Source organism: Mixophyes fleayi, chromosome 4 (assembly GCF_038048845.1).
Source record: "Mixophyes fleayi isolate aMixFle1 chromosome 4, aMixFle1.hap1, whole genome shotgun sequence".
NCBI lineage: Eukaryota > Metazoa > Chordata > Amphibia > Anura > Limnodynastidae > Mixophyes > Mixophyes fleayi.
Genome location: NC_134405.1, coordinates 54,090,541 through 54,113,313, shown reverse-complemented (window position 1 = coordinate 54,113,313; position 22,773 = coordinate 54,090,541). Strand labels below are relative to the sequence as shown.

The window sequence follows — 22,773 nt, the reverse complement described above, 5'->3', positions numbered from 1 at the left end:
AGTACACATTAATGGTAGTTGCAACACATAGTCATTTATTTCGAAATATAGTAGTATCTGTGTAATATTATAAGTTATATGCATATCAGTAAAACATATGGTACACGTTGAAGGAATCATGTCATGTGTGGTGTCATACTAATCCTCTTCACATTTGCGACTGTCCGGTTCACTCTGCGAAGGGATCGCAGAGTGCATACGCAAGTTATTAATGTTAAGGAATTATGGACTATTATGATTAGAAATCTTGGCGGGAAGATGAGAACCCATCCCCTGGAGAGATGACCCCCTCCTTTGGATTCCTGAGCTTAAAACTAGCCTATGATCTGCAACCCCCTGGACCCTCCTGATGCCTGGACCAATAGAAGCAAGCCACACCTTTGCATTGTTTTACTGTATCTCTGTTTGCATATAAGCAGCAGCTCCTCATCTATTGTTCAGTCACCTAGACCACAGACTTCAGGACTGAATGACTGTTCACTGGATCCAGAGCACCTGCGATAAGTAACGGCTATACTTATTATTATTTTGCTTGAATTATTCTGCTACTTTTTGAGAATAAATATTTGTGCGATGGAAACACAAACCGAGATTTGACAATCGTTATTGAATAGCGACAAAACTCTCATAACACACTTGGCGAGGATTAGATGTTTATCAAGTCCTGGGGGTATTTACTAAACTGCGGGTTTGAAAAAGTGTAGATGTTGCCTATAGCAGCCAATCAGATTCTAGTTATTTATTTAGCATTATCTACAAAATGACAGCTAGAATCTGATTGTTTGCTATAGGCAACATCTCTAGTTTTTCAAACTCACAGTTTAGTAAATATACCTCCTGGTATGTAAAAACACAGATCATCATTGTTTTTATAAAGCGCCACAAATTCCGTAGCAATTTACAATCAGATACAAACACAGTAATAAATCAATACTGGTTAATACAGACTGCGAGATAAGAAGGCTATGCTCACAAGCTTAGAATCTATGGGAGTTTCATACATGAAGTTAAGTGCTACATAATTACAGATATAAAAGAATGTGCTTTGTTTTTGTTTTTTGCAACTTTAAAATATTTTAGATTACAATCATAACAAAGGCCATAAATTTGTCCCATGCAGTGAAAATTGTCTTCTGTTCTCTTTCACGCTTCCTCAATTCAGAGTGCGTTCTCTGTTTAGTAAAAAGAAAAATGCTGAGGGCTAAGGAGCATGGATCTATGGGTCAGTCAATACACTAGAACAGACATGCAACAAGACCTCCAGTCGGTAGATGTCGCTCTAGATTGTAGAACGTGCCTGTTATGTGCTATCAAGCTTTAATGACAACAATCACACTGACAAATCGAATGGAACTACAAATCCCGGCATCCATAACGCGGCCTTCCATCCAATCCGTGTTGGGGGAATTTTTTTTTTCACTGGCCCTGCCGGGGCGCGCGGGCGGCTTTTGTGTGAGGAGGAAGCGGGCGGTGGTGACCCGGACACACCCGGAAAAATTGAAACGTATCAGGGGGGAGGGAGGGGGAGCTGGTAAAACTCGGGATCCGACACCCGGAAGCTTCACACGACGCTAGTAATCCCCTCAACAGCGGCCTGGAACAATAAAACACCCGGATATCACCCATAACGCCCGAAATTTGGTCTCGAATCAGGCACACAGACCCGGTAACCAAATATCCACCGGATACGTTTCAACGCAGAACTGTGTAATATCACCCGGATATATAAAACCAGAGACACCCGAATAAAAGAACAGCCGCCATTTTTTGTCGCCCCTTTGGGCAAGGCTCACCCGAAAATCAATACGTTGCAGCTGTAAACACACCCGGATTGCTAAGTCCCGAAGGGGGTTATCCCCCGGATATTACGTCACACACCCGATTTTACTGGCGCCCCTCCTCCTTACGGTCACCCGCGGGTTCCTGTCGCTGAGTCCGAGACACCGTGATCTAGAATGGAACAAGCTGAAGGTGATGCTAGTTGGTGTAACTGGGAAGGGGTTGGTGTGAGAATGGGGATTATTGACGTCTAGTAGTAACTGTGATAGGTGTATGGGGTCCTATAGTTATCCTTGTCCGAGAAGCTGACAATCTATGGGAAGGGGGTGTTATACCTATCTGGGCACTGTACTGTAGAAGAGACATATATAGGAGGGGTGTCTGTATATCTGTCCCTGTATGTAGGTCTTTATATTGGACAATACAACATATGGAGTTGGTTAGGAGGAAATGGTTTATGTTGCACAGGATGCACCAGGAAAGGGATAGATGGTGTATGTGGTGCTGCCTGGTAATGAGAGAGAAAATGGGGTGGTGTGGTCTGAGTACACTGGGGGAGAGTGAGAGGAAATGGAAGGGTTCTGCTACGCCGCAGGGGGATGGAGAGATAAAATGGGGTGGTGTGGTCTGAGTACACTGGGGGAGAGTGAGAGGAAATGGTAGGGTTCTGCTACGCCGCAGGGGGATGGAGAGATAAAATGGGGTGGTGTGGTCTGAGTACACTGGGGGAGAGTGAGAGGAAATGGTAGGGTTCTGCTACGCCGCAAGGGGATGGAGAGATGAAGTGAGGTGGGGCTATTGCTCTGGGGAGGGATAGAGAAAACCGATCTGATTGCTTATGTTTGGGGGAGACAGATGTCCACGGTTTTCTTCTATTACGCAGAGGAGGAGAATAAATGGAGTATGCTGTCCTGCTGTGGAAGGATGGATAAAATGGGATGGTGCCATTATACTGGAGGAGGGTGCCCTGTAATTGGATGGTGTTGAGCGCAGGGGAAGAAATGTTTGGATTTGTTACCCATTAGTAGGGAAACTGGGTTGTGCATCACATTAGGGAGAGGAGATCGTAGGCTGGGGAAGAAAATATATAATGGGGTGACGCTTCTTGGTTAGGTTGGTAGAGGGAAAGTAATCTCTCTCCTAACATGGTAACCTGCTACAGAAAGAGAGTATGGCGGACATAGTATGACCATAAACACTACAGTTATTTCATGTATATTATCACACAGCCTTTGCTGTATATTAAGATCAAATAGTGGCTTTATACTTCGGTGTTAAACATGTGAAGGTGGCATTTTATCTACAGTTCATGCTCTTGAATCCACTAACAAATGGTAACTTTATGAAGACATGGTCTTCCCCAGTGGAATTCTTTTTTTTTTTTGTGTCTATAATGCAGATTTCTGAATTTATAAATGGTACGGGGAATGACACATTAGCCAAGTGTGGTTAAGGAAATGACCACGTTGGAAAATCTCTTGAATGAAGGGCTCATCAGTTTGAAACATGACTAATCCTATCGCTAAGTGTTGAATTGTTATTGACTTGAGCTGGGTATCATGGTTTTGTTGTGTCTCTTTCTCAGGAAAGTAAAATATTTACAGTTATATGTTCTTGGTTCCGCTACATAAATCACACTCTTTTGTAGTTATATGTAGTGTCTGTTCAGTAGAACCATATTTGTTATTGGGTGTTAATATGTTTGCTGAACAGGCAATTTTTCTCTGTGCCACCTTTTGAATTGGTAGTAAAAAAGGGTAGTAATGTTTGAAAAGAGGCTAGTTATGGAAAATGTAATCTCCTTAAGGGACTTACCTGAAGATAGTACTGAGAGTCTGCATCAACATTGTAAAGAGAATGGTCTATAGATCAGTGTCATGTAGTCCTGGAAAAAATGGTTAAATAATTAGGTCAAATCAGACAGATAATAAAAGGCAAGGTTTTGCTGTTGATTGTTCTCTAAATGTTATTTTGTGGCTTTATAATTGTTGATTGTAATTCGGTTTTATGCTTGCTGTAATATTAAAGCAGGTTGCATTGTTTTTTAGGGTAAGTCGTATGTGAACTGGAATGTGTGTTATCTCAACAAACCCATCAGTGTGTCTTCAATTCACCACATGTAAAGTTAATTACAAGTCCTAGCGGCAACAAGCAATTAGAAATGACAATAAATGCTTAGAGTAATAACTTTCTTTTTCACTTGGGTTAAATATATATATATATATATATATATATATATATATATATATATATATATATATTTTTAGTCAAACACTTGCACTAACTATAAAAAAGCAATATTGATTAAGTAATTGATGTTTTGTTTTTGAAACTTGGTAGAAGCACCTTTTCCTGCAATTACAGTGGCAAGGATATTTCAGTAAGCGTCCTCCAGCTTTACACATCAGGCTATTGCAATTTTCACTCATTCTGTTCATTGTTGCCCAAGTTCAATCTGGTTTTCCAAAACATTCCATAGATTCTCAGTGTTGAGTTCCGCAGATCTCTTGGTAGCCTCCCCTTCTTGCATGGATGCTTAGTTTCTGAAGGACAGCCTGCTCTAGACAAACTCACAGTTCTGCCATAATCTCTGCATTTCTTTCTGAAAGGATTTAGCGTCCTCCTACTGATATTAAGTCTTTTAAATCTTATAACATTCTTCTACTGATTAGTGCTTTGTAATAAACTCTTATTGGATTTGCTTTATTTGATCTTCATGATGAAGCACATTTGTACTAACCAACTATAGCACCTCACATAAAGCTGTATTTATTTTAGTCTATTAAAGCAGTTTAATGTACACAGGCAAACTCCAGTCAATTATGTGACTTCTGAATACGATTTCTTGCAGCAGGGTTTATTTAGCCATGCCTTAGACAATAATTACACAAGTGTTCACCCTTCTGTTATTTCTTTTAATTTGTAATGAAGAAAAAGCTTTTCGCCATGACTTTGTAAAGCCATAAATAACTTTATTTCTTAGTTGCAAATGTTTCTTTTAGTTCAGAACCCTCATTCACATATTAAATTAAGTAGGGATGTTCATCGTTTATTTTGTTTGTTTAGCTATGACTTTGATAACTTTGAATTCATTTGTATTTTTAATCCAAACCTTAAACTTGCTGAAAATGCATAGAATTATTGGTACTTGTGCAATATTAAAGTGATATATTTTGTTTTTGCTAAGTACACGTGGGACAAACACCATGATCTTATCCCTAGTAATGGTCACACCGTGCAAATCAACAGATGGCTCCCCCCCCCCCAAAAAAAAAAAAAAAAAATGCAATACATATAGGAATACTATGTAAGGTAGATGCAGAAATAAGGCCCAGAGTTATGGCTACATATTTATTAGTTGTAATATTTTAACCTTTGCTCATAGGCTGACCTTGTTGATCAGTGTGGTCACTGAACGGTTTCCTATGCTGCCAATTGTATATGAGTTTGTGTATTCTGGATGTATTTGTAGCCGACAATGCCCCTGATGCCTTTGCCTCCATTTAACTCTGGATGTGCCTTTATAGAATTACAAATCTGAAATAATGTTTCCAAACTGGAGCCTGTATTTTGGTGTCTATTTTTTCTTTAAACAGGTAGCACAGACAACTGATATTGCAGTTCATCCGTCTAGTTCAGTGTCTCTAAACTTTTGGTGCTCAAGGGAGGTATAGAAGTTAATTTTAGCTTTGAGGCTTACTGAAGTAAATTTATACAGTGGATATACAAAGTCTACACACCCTTATTGAAATTGCAGGTGTTTGTGATGTAAGCCCGATATCAAGATAAATTGTGTCTGACCTTCTCAGCCTATAATGTGACGTTGCAAGAAAGAAAATTCAAGTGAAAAGTAAATAGGCCGCAGTTGTGTTCAGAGTTAACCGTCAGCAATGAAAGTAATTGTGATTAACCCCAAAAGATCGTCTGTTCCTGTAGGATTTTCTTGCAGTCGTCATGGTTGTATCTGAAGATGGCCATGGTCCACGAGGAGCTTTCAAACCATCTACGGGATCTAATTGTTGAAAGGTTCCAATAAGGAGAGGAGTATAAAATAATTTCAAGTCCTTAAATATACCATGGAAAACTATCAATAAGTGGAGAAAATGTGGCATAACAGGGACCAAGATCAGGGCATCCCTCCAAAGGTGATGACCGTATAAGGAGAAAACTCATCAGGGAGGCTACCAAGAGACCTATGGTAACATTAATGGAGCTGCAGGAATTTCAGTCAAGAACTGGTCACTCCCTGCATGTGACAGCAATCTCCCGTGTTCTGCACAAGTCAGGGCTATGGGGTTAGGTGGCAAGACGGAAACCGTTTCTTGCAAAAGAAATAACATCCAAGCCCATCTGAATTTTGCTAAAAAATAAATCCACCCCAAACCATGTGGGAAACCGTCTTGTGGTCTGATGAGACCAATGTTGAACTTTTTGGCATTAATTCTTAAAGCTATGCTTGGCACAAAGACAACACAGCTCATCACCGAAAGAACTTATTGTGAAGCATAGTGGTGGTAGTGTAACGCTTTGTCTGCTCCCCTTCAGCTGAGATAGGGGTTCTAGTCGGAATAGAGGGCATAATGAATAGCTCCAAATTTCAAGATATGAAACTTGATGGCCCCTGTCAGAAAGCTGTAGAGGAATTTCACCTTCTAATCTGATAATGATCCAAAGCACATATCCAAGTCAACCAATGAATGGTTTCAGAAAAGTAAGATCAATGTCTTGGAGTGGCCCAGTCAGATCCTAGACTTCAATCCCATTAACATGTGGAATGACTAAAGAGGGCTGTACACAGGAGATCTTTCAATTTATTGGACCTTGATCTTTTTTCTGCAGGGAAGAGTGAGGTAGATTTGGAAGGTGCAGGAGTGCAGGGTTGATAAAGACTTATTAAAACAGAGCTCACTGCTCTAATAAATGCATATTGTAGCCCACCCCCTGCCCCCCAAAAAAACAACAACCAAAAACCTGTCTATTTAGTTTACTTGAATTTTGTTGGTTGCAAGGTCATATTAAAGGGGGAGAAGGTCTGACATGATCTTGATTTGAGCCGTTGCATGACAAATACCTGCAATTTCAATAAGTTTGTAGACTTTTTATATCCACTGTGTGAATTATTTTTTTAATTTATTATAGGTTCATTGGTGTAACCCCAGCAGTATTACCTTATTATAGTTAAATCTCATGTCCTAATACCTTCTGCTTTCTCTCCTTCCTCTTGTGATTGTTCTGTTCCACCTTCTGACAACTTACAACCAGTGAGGACAAAAACACTAGCGACTATTTTGTAAATGCAATTTGTCAATGTGCTGCTGCCTCTGATGGTGTTGGAACTTTGCTCAGTAGAACGGAGTTTGTGAGAATATGCCACCTAAGCTTTAGACGACACTTGTGCTGTACAACAGGAACCAGTGCCTGGGAAACGCTGCCACTAATTTTTCAGCATGCTAAAGCCAACTTAAAGATGTGCTTGATGTGATTGTACACGATGCTTAAGAAACATTGGTTTAGTTTATTATTAATCATTCTTAGGATATACCCGTGTTTATGATAAGGTTGGGACATGTAACCTGTTGCCCTGTTAATATGTCGGTGCCATGACCATGGGAATTTATGGGAGACCTTTCTGGAAAGTGATGCGAGTGTAAAACATGTGTTGGCCACATCCATCTTTCAGATGTTTACTTTCACATTATAAACTGCACTAGGAAATTGACATAATATGGATACCATCTTTTTCATTTGCATCAATTTTCAGACATGTCCTCCAGTGAGTCCTGAAACCACTTTTTTGTAAAACATAAAATAAATAAAAATTATATATTGTGCATCTAGTGTACAATAGAATGTGAAAGGGGTCATATTAGTAGTGTGATGCCTTTGTTGCTGGTGATGGTGGTTGTGTCTATTGGCAGAAGTATTGTGGGTGTAAATTGTGGCATTCCATTTTTTTAAAATTTATTTATTTCTTATGGTGTCTCTTGTACTGTGCTGATGTTGGTGTGTCTTATAACAGCCAGGAAACGCATGGCTTCACCACTTCAATCTGCAGATTTCAGTGTAGGTTCCCTATCTATTAGGGATGAATGCATTTGGAATTGGGTTTATTATGTGATCTTGTCCCATAAAATGAAATCCTGTTTTGCATATGGTTGCACATCTGGACCCATTAATGTTCTTAGCATGCACTCAACAATCGCAGATTTGTTATGCCCAGCTCCAGCCAAATCAAAGAATGCAAAAGTTTACACCCCAGCAGCCACATTAGTCTGCAAATCAACACCCCTCCCTGTAGAACGGATGTATTCTGGTAGAAATTGGCTCATGACTTCACAAAATGACATCTGTGCTTCGCTCCAGCAGTTTAGCTTTATTTGCCATTCTCTAATAGTTATTGACCATTACTAGTGTTCACTTACTTCCCTTGTCATGTCTGTTGATTCACATGGTTGCAGTCTCTGCCTTATCTCATACTGTGCGCTCCAGCTGTTGCTTCAGGTAATGCTTAGTGTCCCACCGATTTGTTACAAGGACAGCATGGAAGGGGTGGGACGGTCCCAAAATATACACCCCCCTCAATATATACTGAAACACTTATTGCATGATATCTTAGGTGTACAGTAGAGTTGCCAGCATTGTATCTTAATGGTTTCGATATAAGGTGTCCAAAAAGCTTGAAACTACAGCTTAAATACAGATGCATGTCACAGCCATCAAATAAAGTTTTTGAAACCTTTTAGTATTTGCCATAAATCTGACTTGTCTTATGGAACAACCTATCTTATAGCAGCTAAATACATGGCACAGATTTTTAGGACAGTTTGAAGTGCAAACTACACTGAGTTAATAATGATTTTAATTGTCATGGTTTGTAATGCGTTTTGCCTGTCTCTCCCTCAGGCCCTATGAGAGAAAGGGAAAGCTGATGATGCCTGAGCACGACAATGGATTTCTCCTTCTCTTTCATGCAAGGGATCATGGGAAACACAATCCAGCAACCCCCTCAACTCATCGACTCCGCCAACAACCGGCAGGATGATGCCAACAGCAGTGATCAGGCTGACGAGGGCGGTCATACGCCCTATGATTCTGGCCTGCAGCCGGACTTCCAGTACCCCACTCCTACCACAGAGGAGCTACCGCCCCTCACCAATGGCTTTCAGTCCTCACTGGGGTATGATTCACAGGTCAAATACCCAACTTATTCTCAGTTCCCCAACGGGTCGGCCAACGGGTACAGCACCAGAAACTACAGCACTCTGGAGTATTACCACCATTTGGAAACTGCTGCCATGCGTCCTCATGAGGGGGTGGTTAAATCCTCTCCCCCTCAACCCACCTCCCCTCCAACTCTTCTCCAACCTCCTCTATCCTCCACCGTCATCACTCAAAAGAAGACTGGCTCCCCAGAGATCAAACTAAGGATTACAAAGACTATCCAAAATGGGCGGGAGATGTTTGAATCCTCACTGTGTGGGGATCTCCTTCACGAAGTCCAAGCCAGTGAACCCACCCGGAGAAAACATGAAAGAAGGAGAGAAAGGAAGGAGAAAAGGAAGAAGAGCAGCAGGCATCACCATCACCACCACCACCGGGAGGAGGTGAAGGTTGAGGAGCCACAGCCACTTAAGATACAAAAGTTGGAGCCTCAGGAGGAGGAGATTGTGAGTTTTGCTGCACCTGTTTCTTTCTAAGTATTGTTTCCAACAGTGCTGCTAATAGTATTTAATATAGGTGTCTGAATTCTAATAATGTCACTTCTTCATACACTTTTCACTATTGCTTGAATGGGGGAGTTCAGATAGTGACCATTTGATTGGTTGTGTTTAATTTTTAATATTTCTCTAATGTAAACTGTAATTATAGTCAGACACAATGATACAAAACCAAGCGTTTTATTCTCTTTATAAAGTGTAAATAAATCCATGCAAATAGTGTTTATTTTTTAATATGTCCCACCATCCCCACCATTTTTATTGTATCTATGCCTGTTTGTAAGCTTGATCTGGGTCCTTAACATCCCATTCTCTATTGTAATGTACTATTTTATTATACTTTTCAGATTTGTTTTTTTATTTGCAATAATTTTCTCCTGCTGTTTGCCTGCTGCAATTTTTCTGTCCCCACTTCTCTTGTCTGATCCCAGTTGCCGTCCTATTATTGCCTGAGGGGGAGATATATCAAAGGGAATGAAAGTCTAATACACACTGATACTGATACTGCAATCATCATCCACATCGGCTTCTGTTTTCTTTCATTCTTTCAAATTGAGGGCTTTACAATAGCTAATAAAAATTGATCAATCAAAATAGTCTTATTTATTATGGTAAATTATGCTTTTGTTTTCACACTTTTCAGAAGATCTACACAGAATTAATAATGGCATGCTGCAAACACTGAAACAGAACTACAAATAGTCATATACAAATAAGTATTTCTATCCAGGAGAATGGTGTTCTAGGAAATGTCATTTGAGTCATTGCTTTACCACCTTTATTTAAGAGCATGACATGGTCTATTCTGCTTCACCAAAACCCAGGGTGTAAACATTGTCTCGTAGGGCTGCGATGTAAGTGGTGGTTCCCAGAAATGTGCATGTCGTATATAGAGAGTAGCTTAAAAGAACCATTTTTATTGTTTCAGTGATAAAATGTAAGTTTCCCGTTAGTCTGTAGTCCCTCAGTGCGGACTGTAACAGAAACGCATTATACCCCTCAATCACTTATGGATGGATGACTTGGTATGATAACTACCACTGGCTCTGGTGGATTCCTCAATGACTACAGCTTTTCATACTGTACTCCTCTCTTACCACTCACATTGTTTTGAGTAGGAGAAGCCAGTTGCTTCTGCTTTCCTGTGGTTAGACCTTTGGCATTAGCTTGGCAGCAGGAGATGTGAGTGTCGTCATTATAGTCATTGCCGCCTGTCTGGTTCTGACATTTCTGAAATTGAGGGCTTGGAATAGGTGTTGTTGCTGAAAGGAAGCAAACCACCTTCATCACACAATCGCCTGAGACACAGGAGAATAATCCCAAAAGTGGTGGTCAGAATTTTTTGTTAAATTGCAAAAAAAGTTTGTCACTTTTATTTTCATTTTACATCATATATTTTTGCAGGTTTATTTTTTGTAATCTATCAGAGTAATGTATAAAATACATTTCTGGTTTCCTAACTTTTTAATTTATGCAAAAATGGGTGTGTCTTGCATGTTTATCATAACACTAGTTAATAAAAAATGCATGGTCCTAGTTAATAAAAAATGCATGGTCTATCCAACTTTGAGAGTCTGCTAAAACGTGTCCGTTTCTTTTTCCATCGAGAGGACAATGTCTACCAAGTCCCAAGTCTTTTATTTGTCTGCCTCTTTTTTTTTTTTTTTTTTTGAATAGGTACTTCGATCTACTACTATGGTATAAAATTAAACACTTATTTTTATATATAATAAATCCCAGATAACCGATTTATTTTCATTATGTCTTAAAATAATCTAAATTGTACTTTTGCAAAGTAATGACAAGATTTCATGCGTTACCTGGTTGTACCTTACTAATGACTAAGTTTATTTTTTGTAAGACTAATCTCATTTTATCATATTACCGTTTTTTTTTTTATTCTGGAAATCGTGCTCCTGGATCTCTTCCACCACTCCCTGTGTCACCACATTCTCTTTCAGCGCTCTCTTGTTGTGTCTGTTCCCTCTTTTCCTATCTTGAAGGCAATGACTTAACTATCAGGGTGGCAGCTGAGGAAGGTGGTGGTGGAATTTAATGTGTTAGCGCAGACACAGCAAGGAGCAATGCTGTGTGGGAGCTGGCATTCTAGGGCTTAAAGTGACGTTCTTCTCAGAGGGGAGATAAGCTCTTGTGGTCCCTTCCTCTTTCAGCAGGAATTGCACAGTGCCAGAAAAGGAGGACAAGGGTGTTCTGCCTTGGAAACCTTAGGGGCCCTGATGTTCTACTTAGGCTGAAGCTGTATATGGTATGGTGAAAGGCAGTGTGACTGGATGGGCTTACTTCACCACCAGTCAGTTGGGGGAAGAAGAATGAAGGGATGTTACAAAGTTTATCTGGGTTTCTTTCTCACTGTCAGTAACCGGCTAATACTGACCACTCCTACTGGTGTCACCTTGCCATCAGACACTCACCGACTTGTGAATGCCTACTGAATAATAGTTGTAGGAGAATTTAGCTACCACCACTATGCTCCTTCAATGACGGCTAGAACTGCTTACTTCTGGGTAGTTGATATAGCTGCTGCAGCCCTCTGGGTTGGCTGGTACCTCCTGACCTCTTATTATGGATCAGGACTACTGGGTAGCGGGCAGAGCATCGACACACAGACACTACCAGTGATAATCCCTATGTACAGATGGTATAATACAGCTAAAATACAGCTCGTGTATATATACTGTTTTTTTTACACATGTTGGAATGGGGGTAACCTGGCCCGCCCACTTCCTAGCAGGCAGCACAAAGTTTAAGATATTACATTAGATATTTAGCAGCAGAATGTAATATATTCTCTATTCTTGGAATTACTAGAATGCCCATCATTCTGTGATTTCCTAAATTACTTGCTGGTTGCATTATTCATGTAGTTAGTCTATAGGAACCCTCTGCTGTGTATTCAGGCTAAAAAGTGTTTGCCACTCACAGATGAAAAGGGCTTAGTTAGCATGGGATATAATTTCTTCAAACAGCTGCAGAAACAAATTTCCCTCTAACATGGCATCACTACATTTCCAATGCAAAACTTAGTATGTTTCCAATAAGAATTGGTGCACTGCACCAATGAGTGAAATCAATTTATATAATAAGTTATTGCTATGTGATCCAGCCACATGCAGCTATTGCATTCTTAAAGCTTGGGCCAAATAACAGGTTCATCGTCTAATTTATCCACAAGATAGTCTTGTTTAGGCACTTAGGCCAAATGACCAGATTACTTCTGGTTTTATTGGGAAGGTCAGGACTGGAAGATGCCTGCACTCAGGATGATGGCTATTATCTTATTCATAATAATACTGTTAGTTTTTATTGGTTATTTGTTTTTGTTTTCTTGGTAAACGTTTATATATTTAAGGTCAAAACATTACAAGCAAAACTTGCATGACATGACCCATTTAATTATTAAAAAAAACAAAAAATGATAGTTAGGAGGAGGAGGGGAGACAGTGACCATCAAAGAAATAGTGTATTAAAGTAGTTTTATCTATATTTCTATATCCTTGAAAAATGAGTGTCTCTGCTCTACTGGTAGCTGCCTTCAGTGTTGCTACTTTCCTGATCAGAACTTGGAGCAGGATGGTGATTAATACTTCTTGATGTTGTTACCGGCCACACCCATCAGCTTACATGGGTAGGTGGAGAACCTCTTTACAAATGTGTCGTTTCTGATGGCCTGGTGATGTGAGGAAATACATTAAAGATAATAAATTTACTTTTGTTATATTGAATTTTAAGGGATAAGAGAACATCAAGAGTAGATGTGTGACAAGACAATCAGTGACCTAAGCCTGGGTATCTGTTTGAGTATAATCAGTGTGTACATGATACTGAAAGCTAATGAAATTAATTACCTTGTGAGGACCAGATGTACAGCTAGAGAAAGGAGGAGTTCAGAAGGATCACTATGGTAAAATAAAACAAGTTGACAAAAGGAAGAGACAGATAAGAATAATGACAGCTCATTCTGCTATGTAGGAGAGGATATCAAAGAGAGTTTAGTGTCCTGTATTCCAAGAGATGAGTTTAAAGTAAGATCCTCATGAACAGTTTGTACTGCACTTATCTGTAGCTTTCAATCAGTAGCAAGTATTGCACTTTGCAGGTAGGAGTAAGCAACGCATTCACTATGCAAGTTAGTACAGTTATCCTAAGCCAGATAAGATGATATGACTTTACCAGACTAAATACAACACTTTTTAGCATGGTCACTGATATCATGGGATACATCTTTAGTAGATGAGATTATGCCTATGTCATATGTGGAATGTTACAGATTTCAAGGGAAGAGAGTACACACTTCACCCACTATATTGAAAACTCAGTCAAATGAAATGTATTTGCTGTAAAAATGAAATAAGAACAATGTGCAGTCCTTTGCACTTTTGACTTGGTTCTCTATTCTGCTGCGCTGTGCATGTTGGGAATTTTGAGGGGGTGCTCTCCTGCCTACCATTCTTACTGTCCTTGTTGGCCTGTGGTTTAAGTACATAGACTGGCAACTTATTCGCATATTTCAGTCTACAGCTGTAGAACACCTTGATAAGCTTGGACTGTCTCACTGGACCAAAATGAACTGTGCATAGTTTCACTTTTCACTCCCAGATTAAGAACTGACTATTTGAACACAGTGCATTCTTATAGATCCCACAATGTAACAAGCCTCTTACTTACTTAGAATCAAAGTGGGGGAGTTTCAAAAAATTTAAATAAAAATAAATCCTAAAAATACATATGCAATAATACATACCTTAAAATATATTTTCAAGTTTTACTTCTTTGTGTATTTGTACTTGTGTATTTTGCTTTTGCCTACAAGCATTACATATAGTGCAATTTTTTTAAAACATTTAAAATGTTCAGAAAAGAGTGCACAGGCCAACACTGAAAGATTGTGACTGGCTAAAACCTATCATGCTCTCTCAAAGGGTCATGTTTTTATAGTATCATGTGACTTAGAAATACCATATTATTCATATTATTAAATAAGAGGTAGTATTACAAAAAATAAAATACAAATATGCAACAGTTTTCCAAATATTCTCAAGATTAACCAGAATTAATGCACTGCACTGAACCCATAAAGGAGATAAATATAATAAACAAATTATACAATGGCTTAATGTACGAGGCAATCACAGCAATTTGCTTACACACAGTCTTCAACCAAAAAAAATATCCTCCATCTACAACATCTTATAAATCCCTTGTCTCATTTCTACTGCAATTTATACCTCTAATTCTCAGGGTATTAAGAAGATGACTAATATACATTAGAAACTCTGTGTCCCTAGATTCCAAACTTGAACATCCATTTTTTTCAGCGCATGTCACAAATGTAAATGATATCTTCGAGATTATTTGATACATGGAGACAAGGCCACTTCTGATAACTGCTTATCTAAACCTCTATAAGTACTTATAATAGTGGATAAAATATAATCCCATGGCAATACATTACATTGAGGCTGGCCACCGTTCATCACGGCAGTTATACTGCACTTGATTATGTTAATCACCCATTAAGAGCAGGTACCTCTAAAAAAGTGATCACATCGGCATGAAGTTTACTTGATGTATAAATTAAATGACTTGGGCACTTTATTATTATTCTCATATATTTTCTTTAGTGCTAAGACACAACAAAAGGTCCATAATGCTGTACAAAGGGATGGTATCAACCATGATTGTAATGGGAAAACTTCAAATAAAATAGGTATATGTGCAAGTCACATGACCCTTTGAGAATAGCCTGTTAGGACAAAACCTGTCTGGGGCTTTCAGCAGTCGTTTGAACACTATTTTCTTTGTCCTTTTATATAATAAATGTTAGGTTCAAGTTCTGTAGAACGTGTCATGTGTTTAAGGGGGTAAACAGACTTGGTAATATCCTTATGAAATAAATAGAACGTGTGCGGTCTAAAACCCTGATACAAACATAAGTGCAGCTTCTACATATTTACTGAGGCTTCCATATTATTTTATTACCTGAAGTCTTTTCATAATTCTTAAATTGTTTTTTTAAGGGTCTTTAATGGTCAATTCACTGATGATTGATGATGTCACCACCTGGTTCCTTCAATTGAAGAGAGAACCTCTGGGTCATTCATGAAGAAAAGTCTCCCAATAGGGAGTTCGTAATAATAATAAAAAAAATAACAATTTGTACGTAGACTTTATTATTCCTCGTGGAGAAGGAGAAAAAAACGTCTGCTAAAGTAAGCAGATGTGGTATCCTCTTTATATTTGAGGAGTTGCACTTACTGCATAAGTATAATGAGGTGGAACTAAGGACACATTTAATTATACCAATTAGCACACACAGTCTTTCCACTTCAGCTTTGTAAAATGCAATTATTTGCTTGTCTTCCATCACATACAGCTATAGGCACCCCACAATTCTTGGACATTGTGTAGAGGGATTCTCATATAGGACTGTTTGGACTGTCTATATAGTGTTGTAGTACAAGGTCTATCTAAATAAATCACAGATGTGAGGTTGCTTGTGGAGGCTGTCGCAGTACCTTCTGGGGAATGTGTGTACGCTGGGGTAAAAGTGCTTTCAGTACCAAGTGTTTTTCAGCCTAGTTAGACTTACATGTGAGTCTGGGTACTGCAGTGGGTGTTGAAATACAATGAAGTGAATGGATAAACTATAATACTTCATTAACAATGTATAATTACTACATATAAGTTGTTTAATAAACAGTGAGAACTTGGTTAACTGGCCTCCATAGCAAAATATACAAGGAGAGATAGAGAGACTTTTACTGGTCACTGGATGCTACTTCTGCCACACACAGCAGCTGTTCAGTCCCAATGTTGCCCTGCGTTCATGGGCACATATCAGTAACTAGACCCTGTGGAGAGCCACTCTATGTGCCTACTTCAGTTTCTGCTCACACATCTCCCTCCTTGGGGTGTTGGAGACCATAATACCAATCCAGTACTGGGTTCCACCCTCTGCCTCACCGAACACTCGTGTATCAGTCCGTCATCTCATACTGGTGCCCACTGGATAGAGGTTTTGGATTCCTCTGGGGAGAAGTGCCATTGATCTGGCTTATATTGAGTGACTGGCTCAGGAGGTGCAGCTCTCTTGCACCCCCTACATTTCCCCAGGATGCCTCTCTTATTGGCTCTACTGAGTTGGGCAGTAAGTTCTAAAGGACAATTCTAGATAAACAAGGGGAACAACATTCAGCCCCTGTGAATGGAGAGGGCACAGTTACCTCCATATTTTAAGCCATTAGTGGTAAATTTCTCTTTTTCATTCTGGGTCCCTGGAAGCCCTCCCCTCTTCATGGTGTCTGAGGTGACAGGGATACTCTACCAGATGTCCAGGGTTGTGGAGGAGCTGAGTGCCCAGTACCCCAGTTTTGTCTCAGTGACTTACATAATAATATATGAATTATCAATAGCTTGTATTCGGCTTCAGTGAAGTCTGACATGAATTATAGCAATGTGTGGTTGGAGGGCACTCTAATGCTAGAGATGCAACCAGGCTGTTAGCGTCTTGTTCCATTGCTTTGTCCATGAATCAATTGAATGGGTCCTTTGCTTTGTTACCCATTGCTAAAGCTGATACTAGGGGCATTGGGGAGGTGATACATGTATCCACTGCAGCACAGACACATTAGATCATTGGTAATAGTGATTTAATGCATTAATTAATTAATGCCTGTATGTCATACAGCTTTTCTTCAGTTATAACATTTTAATATAGAAAAAAAAATTCTAAAGATGATGCTTGTCACACTCTCTCATATATGGCACATACATATCCAGGGTCCCAGTCCTCTGGGCGTTTACCAGAATACATTGAAGAACCATCTCAGATCTCATCTGGTGATTTTATTTTTCTTGCAACTTGCCTCTCCTCCCCTAATTATTTTCCCGTTTTGTTAGTCTTAGACTGGTATAACAACACTAGCTGACTGTTATATCTACTAGTAGTCCACATTTTCAATGCCTTGTAAGGATTAGTTTTTGATAATGTAAAACTGCACCTCACCTATTGTATTATGTCTCTCGTTGCGTTTTCCTCCGCCGGCATTGTTCCCATTTGCGCACTTCAATGCTTTGAACTTGTCTTCAGTGGTTGTATACCTTCAGTGGGGGATGAAAACTTGTTCCTATTTAAACATGCCTAGGCAATAGTGGGTAATGAAAGGTAAAAATAACTTTCTGTTTTGGTGAACTCCAAATGTATAGTTTTGTGTAGAGTCATCCTATTAAGCTATAAGAAAATTATAGGAGTGTGATCCTCTTTCATTTTGTCCTAGCAGCCTTTTATTTGGTTGTCGAAGGGTACACGCACAAAGCTGAGCTCTCTTGCATGGACAGTAGTGTGAAAGAGTTGATTGCCTATACATGGTTTACTCTGAGATCTGTAAACACCTTGGCCACCTGCACTGGTGGTCCTTTTCATTTTGGGCCAATATATACAATGATTTTGGTTATAGTTTGATCTTAAATGACCATATGTTCCATCCATATTGCATTGTATGCGGCTTCACAGAGATTTGTGCTCATTAAATCCAGCAATCGTATGTGCCATTATAAGGGGACTAATGTCTATAAAGCTCACTGATTGTGTAGTATATCAAGTTTTTGTGCTTTGTAATGTAGGTGGTGCCCAGTTTTTGTTTAGTGCGGTGTCAGGTGAGCACTTTAAATACCACATATTTTCTAGCTGTAAGCCCACAGTGCTTTTCAGTCATGTGCTGACAGGTTGAAGTGAAGAAGAACGCTACTTCCATATCACGCCAAAGTAATTGCTTTTAGAAATCGTTGCATGGCGCATCTTCAGTGCTTAATCTGTCACCCATGGCAGGGAAGGAGCATTCACCGTTCACTTCAACTCGTCATCGTGACAACAATTGAGTACTTTGAAAGCTATTGCATTTCTAGTGGGAAAAGTGCGCATCTGACCAACATCCAATAATAACGGTGTATTTTGAGTTGAACACAATCCTTCTTGCACAACAGACAGTTAATATTTGTCTTTTATGGTGACAGATTTGTGTCTGTATAAAGTTGCTTAATGATAATTGGTATCACGTGACATATACCCCATGATCCAACCCCACACAACTTGCGCGCACAATTACTTGCAGGCCGGTCCTGGGCCACTACTTGCACACACCCAAACAAGTGACCTTCTCCATGGTCCAAACCTTTTTGGTTTCATGTATATCCATTAATCACTACCTATTGAAAATAAATGATGCTGATAATAATGAAGATCTGCATGTCTAAACAGAAAATGTTAATTATATTTAATGTTTTTATGTTTCCAGGCCCAGCAGCACTTGCCCATCTCTCCGCTCCCCTCTGAGGTTAGGACTGTTGCCTGGTTTCATGTGGGAGACTTGGTTTGGTCTAAGGTTGGATCTTATCCCTGGTGGCCCTGTATGGTGTCCTGTGACCCCCAGCTTCATGTGCACAGCAAAATCAATTCCAGAGGTAAAAGAATGAGTGTGACTTGTGACCCTAATGTGTGCGGAGCCAACACCCTGCGCAATATTAGGCAGAGTCTACTTCAAGAATAAGCATGCGACACAGAAAAAGACCTGGGTTTTGGGCTTTTGTTTGTATACTCTGTTCTCTGTATACTCTATCATTATGCATGGACATGCATAATGATAGTACCTCCTGTAATAGACCCTCTGTACATTGATAAAGAACATTGTTCTCTCTGTAATGATGAGGACCATAGCTATACACTGAAAATTACTGTGATGATGGTGCTCCACATTATAATGATGGCAGGTATCTCTACAATGATAATATCAATATATGGTGCGCTGTTGTCACTATAGTAGGTAGACATAGACTGAGAGTTGTGTTTCACCCCTTATGGGGGCAGGATGGGGCATTGGAGAAAATAGACTTTTCTTCTTCCTTATATCTTCCAGGTCCCTCACTCTTCCCCAGTTTCTTTCTAGTGCCCTGTATAGGATGTGGGCACAGTTCCTTGTGCCATTGTTTATTCATATTTTCATTGTTCTTTAATTTTGGTTATCTTCAGCAAGTTGTCAATATTTCTGCATTATCAGAGGGTTTTGATTTGTTTCTTATCTAGTTGATGTCCAAGTAAAGGCTTGTTCCAGGAAACAGGTGATCTAGATCTCTAGCTGACCATCCAGACCACTGAAAGCTATAAGTGGATTATAAACAGATTGAAATGGACTCTGATCCTGACAACTTCTATGGTATTGCTGGGACTCTACTTTGACACTGTGTAACAGATGTTAATTTCCAAGGGCAAGAATATTGTATCCATTCAAGATGTGGTCCTGTACACATACTTCCACATGTGCCCCGTAAATAATGTTTTACGGGGCAAAAGGTCTCTTGGGCATCTTTTGGAATTTCATCTGTCTATATCCCAAGAAGATTGTCTACTTGAGGTGGGGAGACTCTTATTGTTTACTGTTTGACAGGATTAATGCCAGCCTTCATACTTGAGAAAGGGAGGATATATTCATTACCACATCCAAGGGTCGTATTTTCTTCTGTTATCTACCATACCGATTAATGGTGTCTTTTGAACTCAGGTGAAGTCTTCACTCAAGGACCAGGTGTCCAGGGCCAGTATAGACAATATCACAGTGGCGTGGCTTACCTAAACTATATGGCCACGATGGAAGTGTTTTTCGATTACTGCAATAGGTTTAATTGTTTGTTGCTACAATCTTGGCGATCTACATGGGTTTAGACAACTGGGAGGTGATACTTAGACCCAGGCGAGTGATCTCTTCACTCCAAGGATTTTGTGGCCTCATATACATCTGGGGATCTCTACAGATAAATCTACTGGTATCATGACTAAATCACATGTTTCTCCATGGTTACAGTTGTGTACCCCTTTTCCTTACCTTCTGTGTTACCCAGAATTCTTCTGCCATGTTTGACCTTTCTCCACCAGCAGCATAGCATTCTACTTTGGCCAGACCCTTTTTTTACAATGCTGTTCTTTTTCTTATCCAAACCTGGCAGAATTGGCTTAACAATGAAAGGTCCTTGCTAACTCTGTAATTAAGACAATCTTGTGGGTGTGAAATCCTTCTTTTTCCTTTGTCTAACACACGATTCTAAAAAAAAACAAAATAAGCAAAAAACAAATCCTTGCCTAATGCGAACTGCTAAGTTTGAAATGGAAGTTGTTCAACTTTACATCTTCACCGCTTTATCAAGGAGGAATCTTGAGAACGGACTGACCTTTTGCTCCCTCGAGGGTACTTTTGCATGTAGTGGGCCTTGTTAGGCCGCCGTTTTTCATTGTGACCTTATATTGTTCTAAAGATCCTACAGGGTGTCCCCTTTGAAATCCTCCATTTGATCCTGTAACAGGATGGACCCCTATACCACCCGGTCGTGTTGCTGGAGAAAGGCTGGGCCTACCTTGCCACATCTTACTGCTTTAACCCAAAACTGAACCCTATAAAGGCTATAAGGGGCGCTGTGCTCCTTCACTGGCACCTTGAACCGCTTCCTTCTAGGTAAATTCTTGCTTGTAGAGCACCCCCTGGCTGGGCCTCTAGGCTGACACACCTGACTTCTTACTTCAGATCAGGGTTGCTGTGGATGGTTCCCCCTGGCCTCTCACAATGGACCAGAGCTGCAGATTGGCAGGCAATTGTTGCAAGATGCTAGGTCCTGAACCTCAGACAGGTTTGAGTTGTCTAATCTGTAGGTCACAGGAATTACAACAGATTAATAGGCGTCAAAGCAGGGTCTTGAAGCAGTGATGTTTATTGCTCGGAAAGGGTTCTTATAATGACCATTACACACTAGATAAAGGTACTAGTGATCATCCAGAGGTACAGATGGTATATATTTTACATGGACAAGGAGCTCTTTTTATGCAGTTTTAGACACTTAACCTGGCAGGAGGTAATTCAGCCTCCTGCCCCATTAACCAATCAGCCAGGAGGGCTTTAACATTATTAACCAGGAACCCTACACTGGGGTCTGACTCTCCTCTCTGGCCTAAAATACTACCAAAGAAAGACTGACTTGTCCCCGTTGCAGAAGCCCACAGCTGCCACATCTGTAGCTCAGGTACAGGACTTAGCCTGCTGGGTCCATCATTCATTTGAATCCAGGAGTCATCTCTGCAAGATCCTCAGGTAGCGGCTGTAAGGTGGCTGCGAGGGGATCCACTCTGTGGCGGCCCCCCTCGACCACTGCTGGACCTTTGCTGCCCCTGCAGCACCCACTAGACTGTCAGGGAATGGAGAGACCTCCCTTAGAGCCCCAGGGCTTCAGTTCCACACATTTCAAGATGTCCACGGCACATGTGCATTGAACCTGGCCACCGATCCCATTGTGTTTCCCACCTGGAAGATGTCCTTTCTTCTAGCTATTTTCTCCTATCCTACTGTTTGTTTGGGATGCCACTGATGTTCGGTCTTATGACAAACTCGACCTGGGCAGACGGTGCCTCTTGGGCGGTGTGCCGTGGAGCTTCAGCAAACCAAATTTGCAGAGAGCCTCTGTGGAGGTTTACTTTGAAATGTTTTCCAGACAGCTGTTTATTCTTACTCCTTCATCCCCTTCCATTTGGGGTAGTTTTAAGACATCCTATCATCGGTGAAACATAAAGCTCTATGTCCCCTACAGCATCAAATAAAGGGATCTAATGGTAAATGCAAAAATACCCTTTTTATATACTGATGATGAACATTGATTACTGTATAATAATGTAGAGTGTCTCTATTTAGTTGTATGAATTAGTAAATGAGTTTCAATGCTTTAATATATTCTCCTCTTTGGCAGGTGCTCGTGAATACCATGTGCAATTTTTTAGCAATGAGCCGGAGAGAGCCTGGATACATGAGAAGCGCATGCGGGAATACAGGGGCCAGAAGCAATTTGAGCAGCTTGTTGCTGAAGACTCTGCCAAAGTAGTTAACCAATCAGAGAAACTGAAGGTGCATATTGGCATAGACTAATTCAGTCATTTTTTAATGGGATCAAACGTTTTTACAAGTAGTTTTAAGTGTATTTTTTTTTTTTTACCTGTCAAACAAACCACAGTTGTACACCTTCACCACCCTCCTTTACAAACACAAAAATGTTGTCTCATCAGTTTTAGGGAGTTGTTAAAAAGTGTCTACAATAGGAAGCCTGACTTTAGGTCAGCAGTCACCTGATGTTTCTAAAGAATTTTGGAATACACATACCACTTTTTGTCTAGTGTTACAGAACACACAACTTCATCCATATGTTAATAAGCATACACACTATAACATAC

At 40.0% G+C, this 22,773-nt stretch overlaps 1 protein-coding gene across 5 annotated transcripts in view; it reads left to right on the top strand.

Annotated features, from left to right (window-relative positions):
* Nucleotides 1-1,363: 1,363 nt before the first annotated feature.
* Nucleotides 1,364-22,773, top strand: part of NSD3 (nuclear receptor binding SET domain protein 3) — a 75,771-nt gene continuing 54,361 nt past the window's right edge. For 4 of the 5 annotated variants that reach the window (XM_075207035.1, XM_075207034.1, XM_075207033.1 and 1 more), the window contains exons 1-4: nucleotides 1,365-1,971; nucleotides 8,683-9,446; nucleotides 18,812-18,977; nucleotides 22,296-22,450. In XM_075207035.1, the coding sequence (XP_075063136.1) occupies nucleotides 8,727-9,446; nucleotides 18,812-18,977; nucleotides 22,296-22,450 (1,041 nt within the window). In that variant the 5' untranslated portion in view covers nucleotides 1,365-1,971; nucleotides 8,683-8,726. Of the gene's footprint in view, nucleotides 1,972-8,682; nucleotides 9,447-18,811; nucleotides 18,978-22,295; nucleotides 22,451-22,773 lie in introns of all 5 variants that reach the window. The other variant, XM_075207036.1, reaches the window with a different exon arrangement.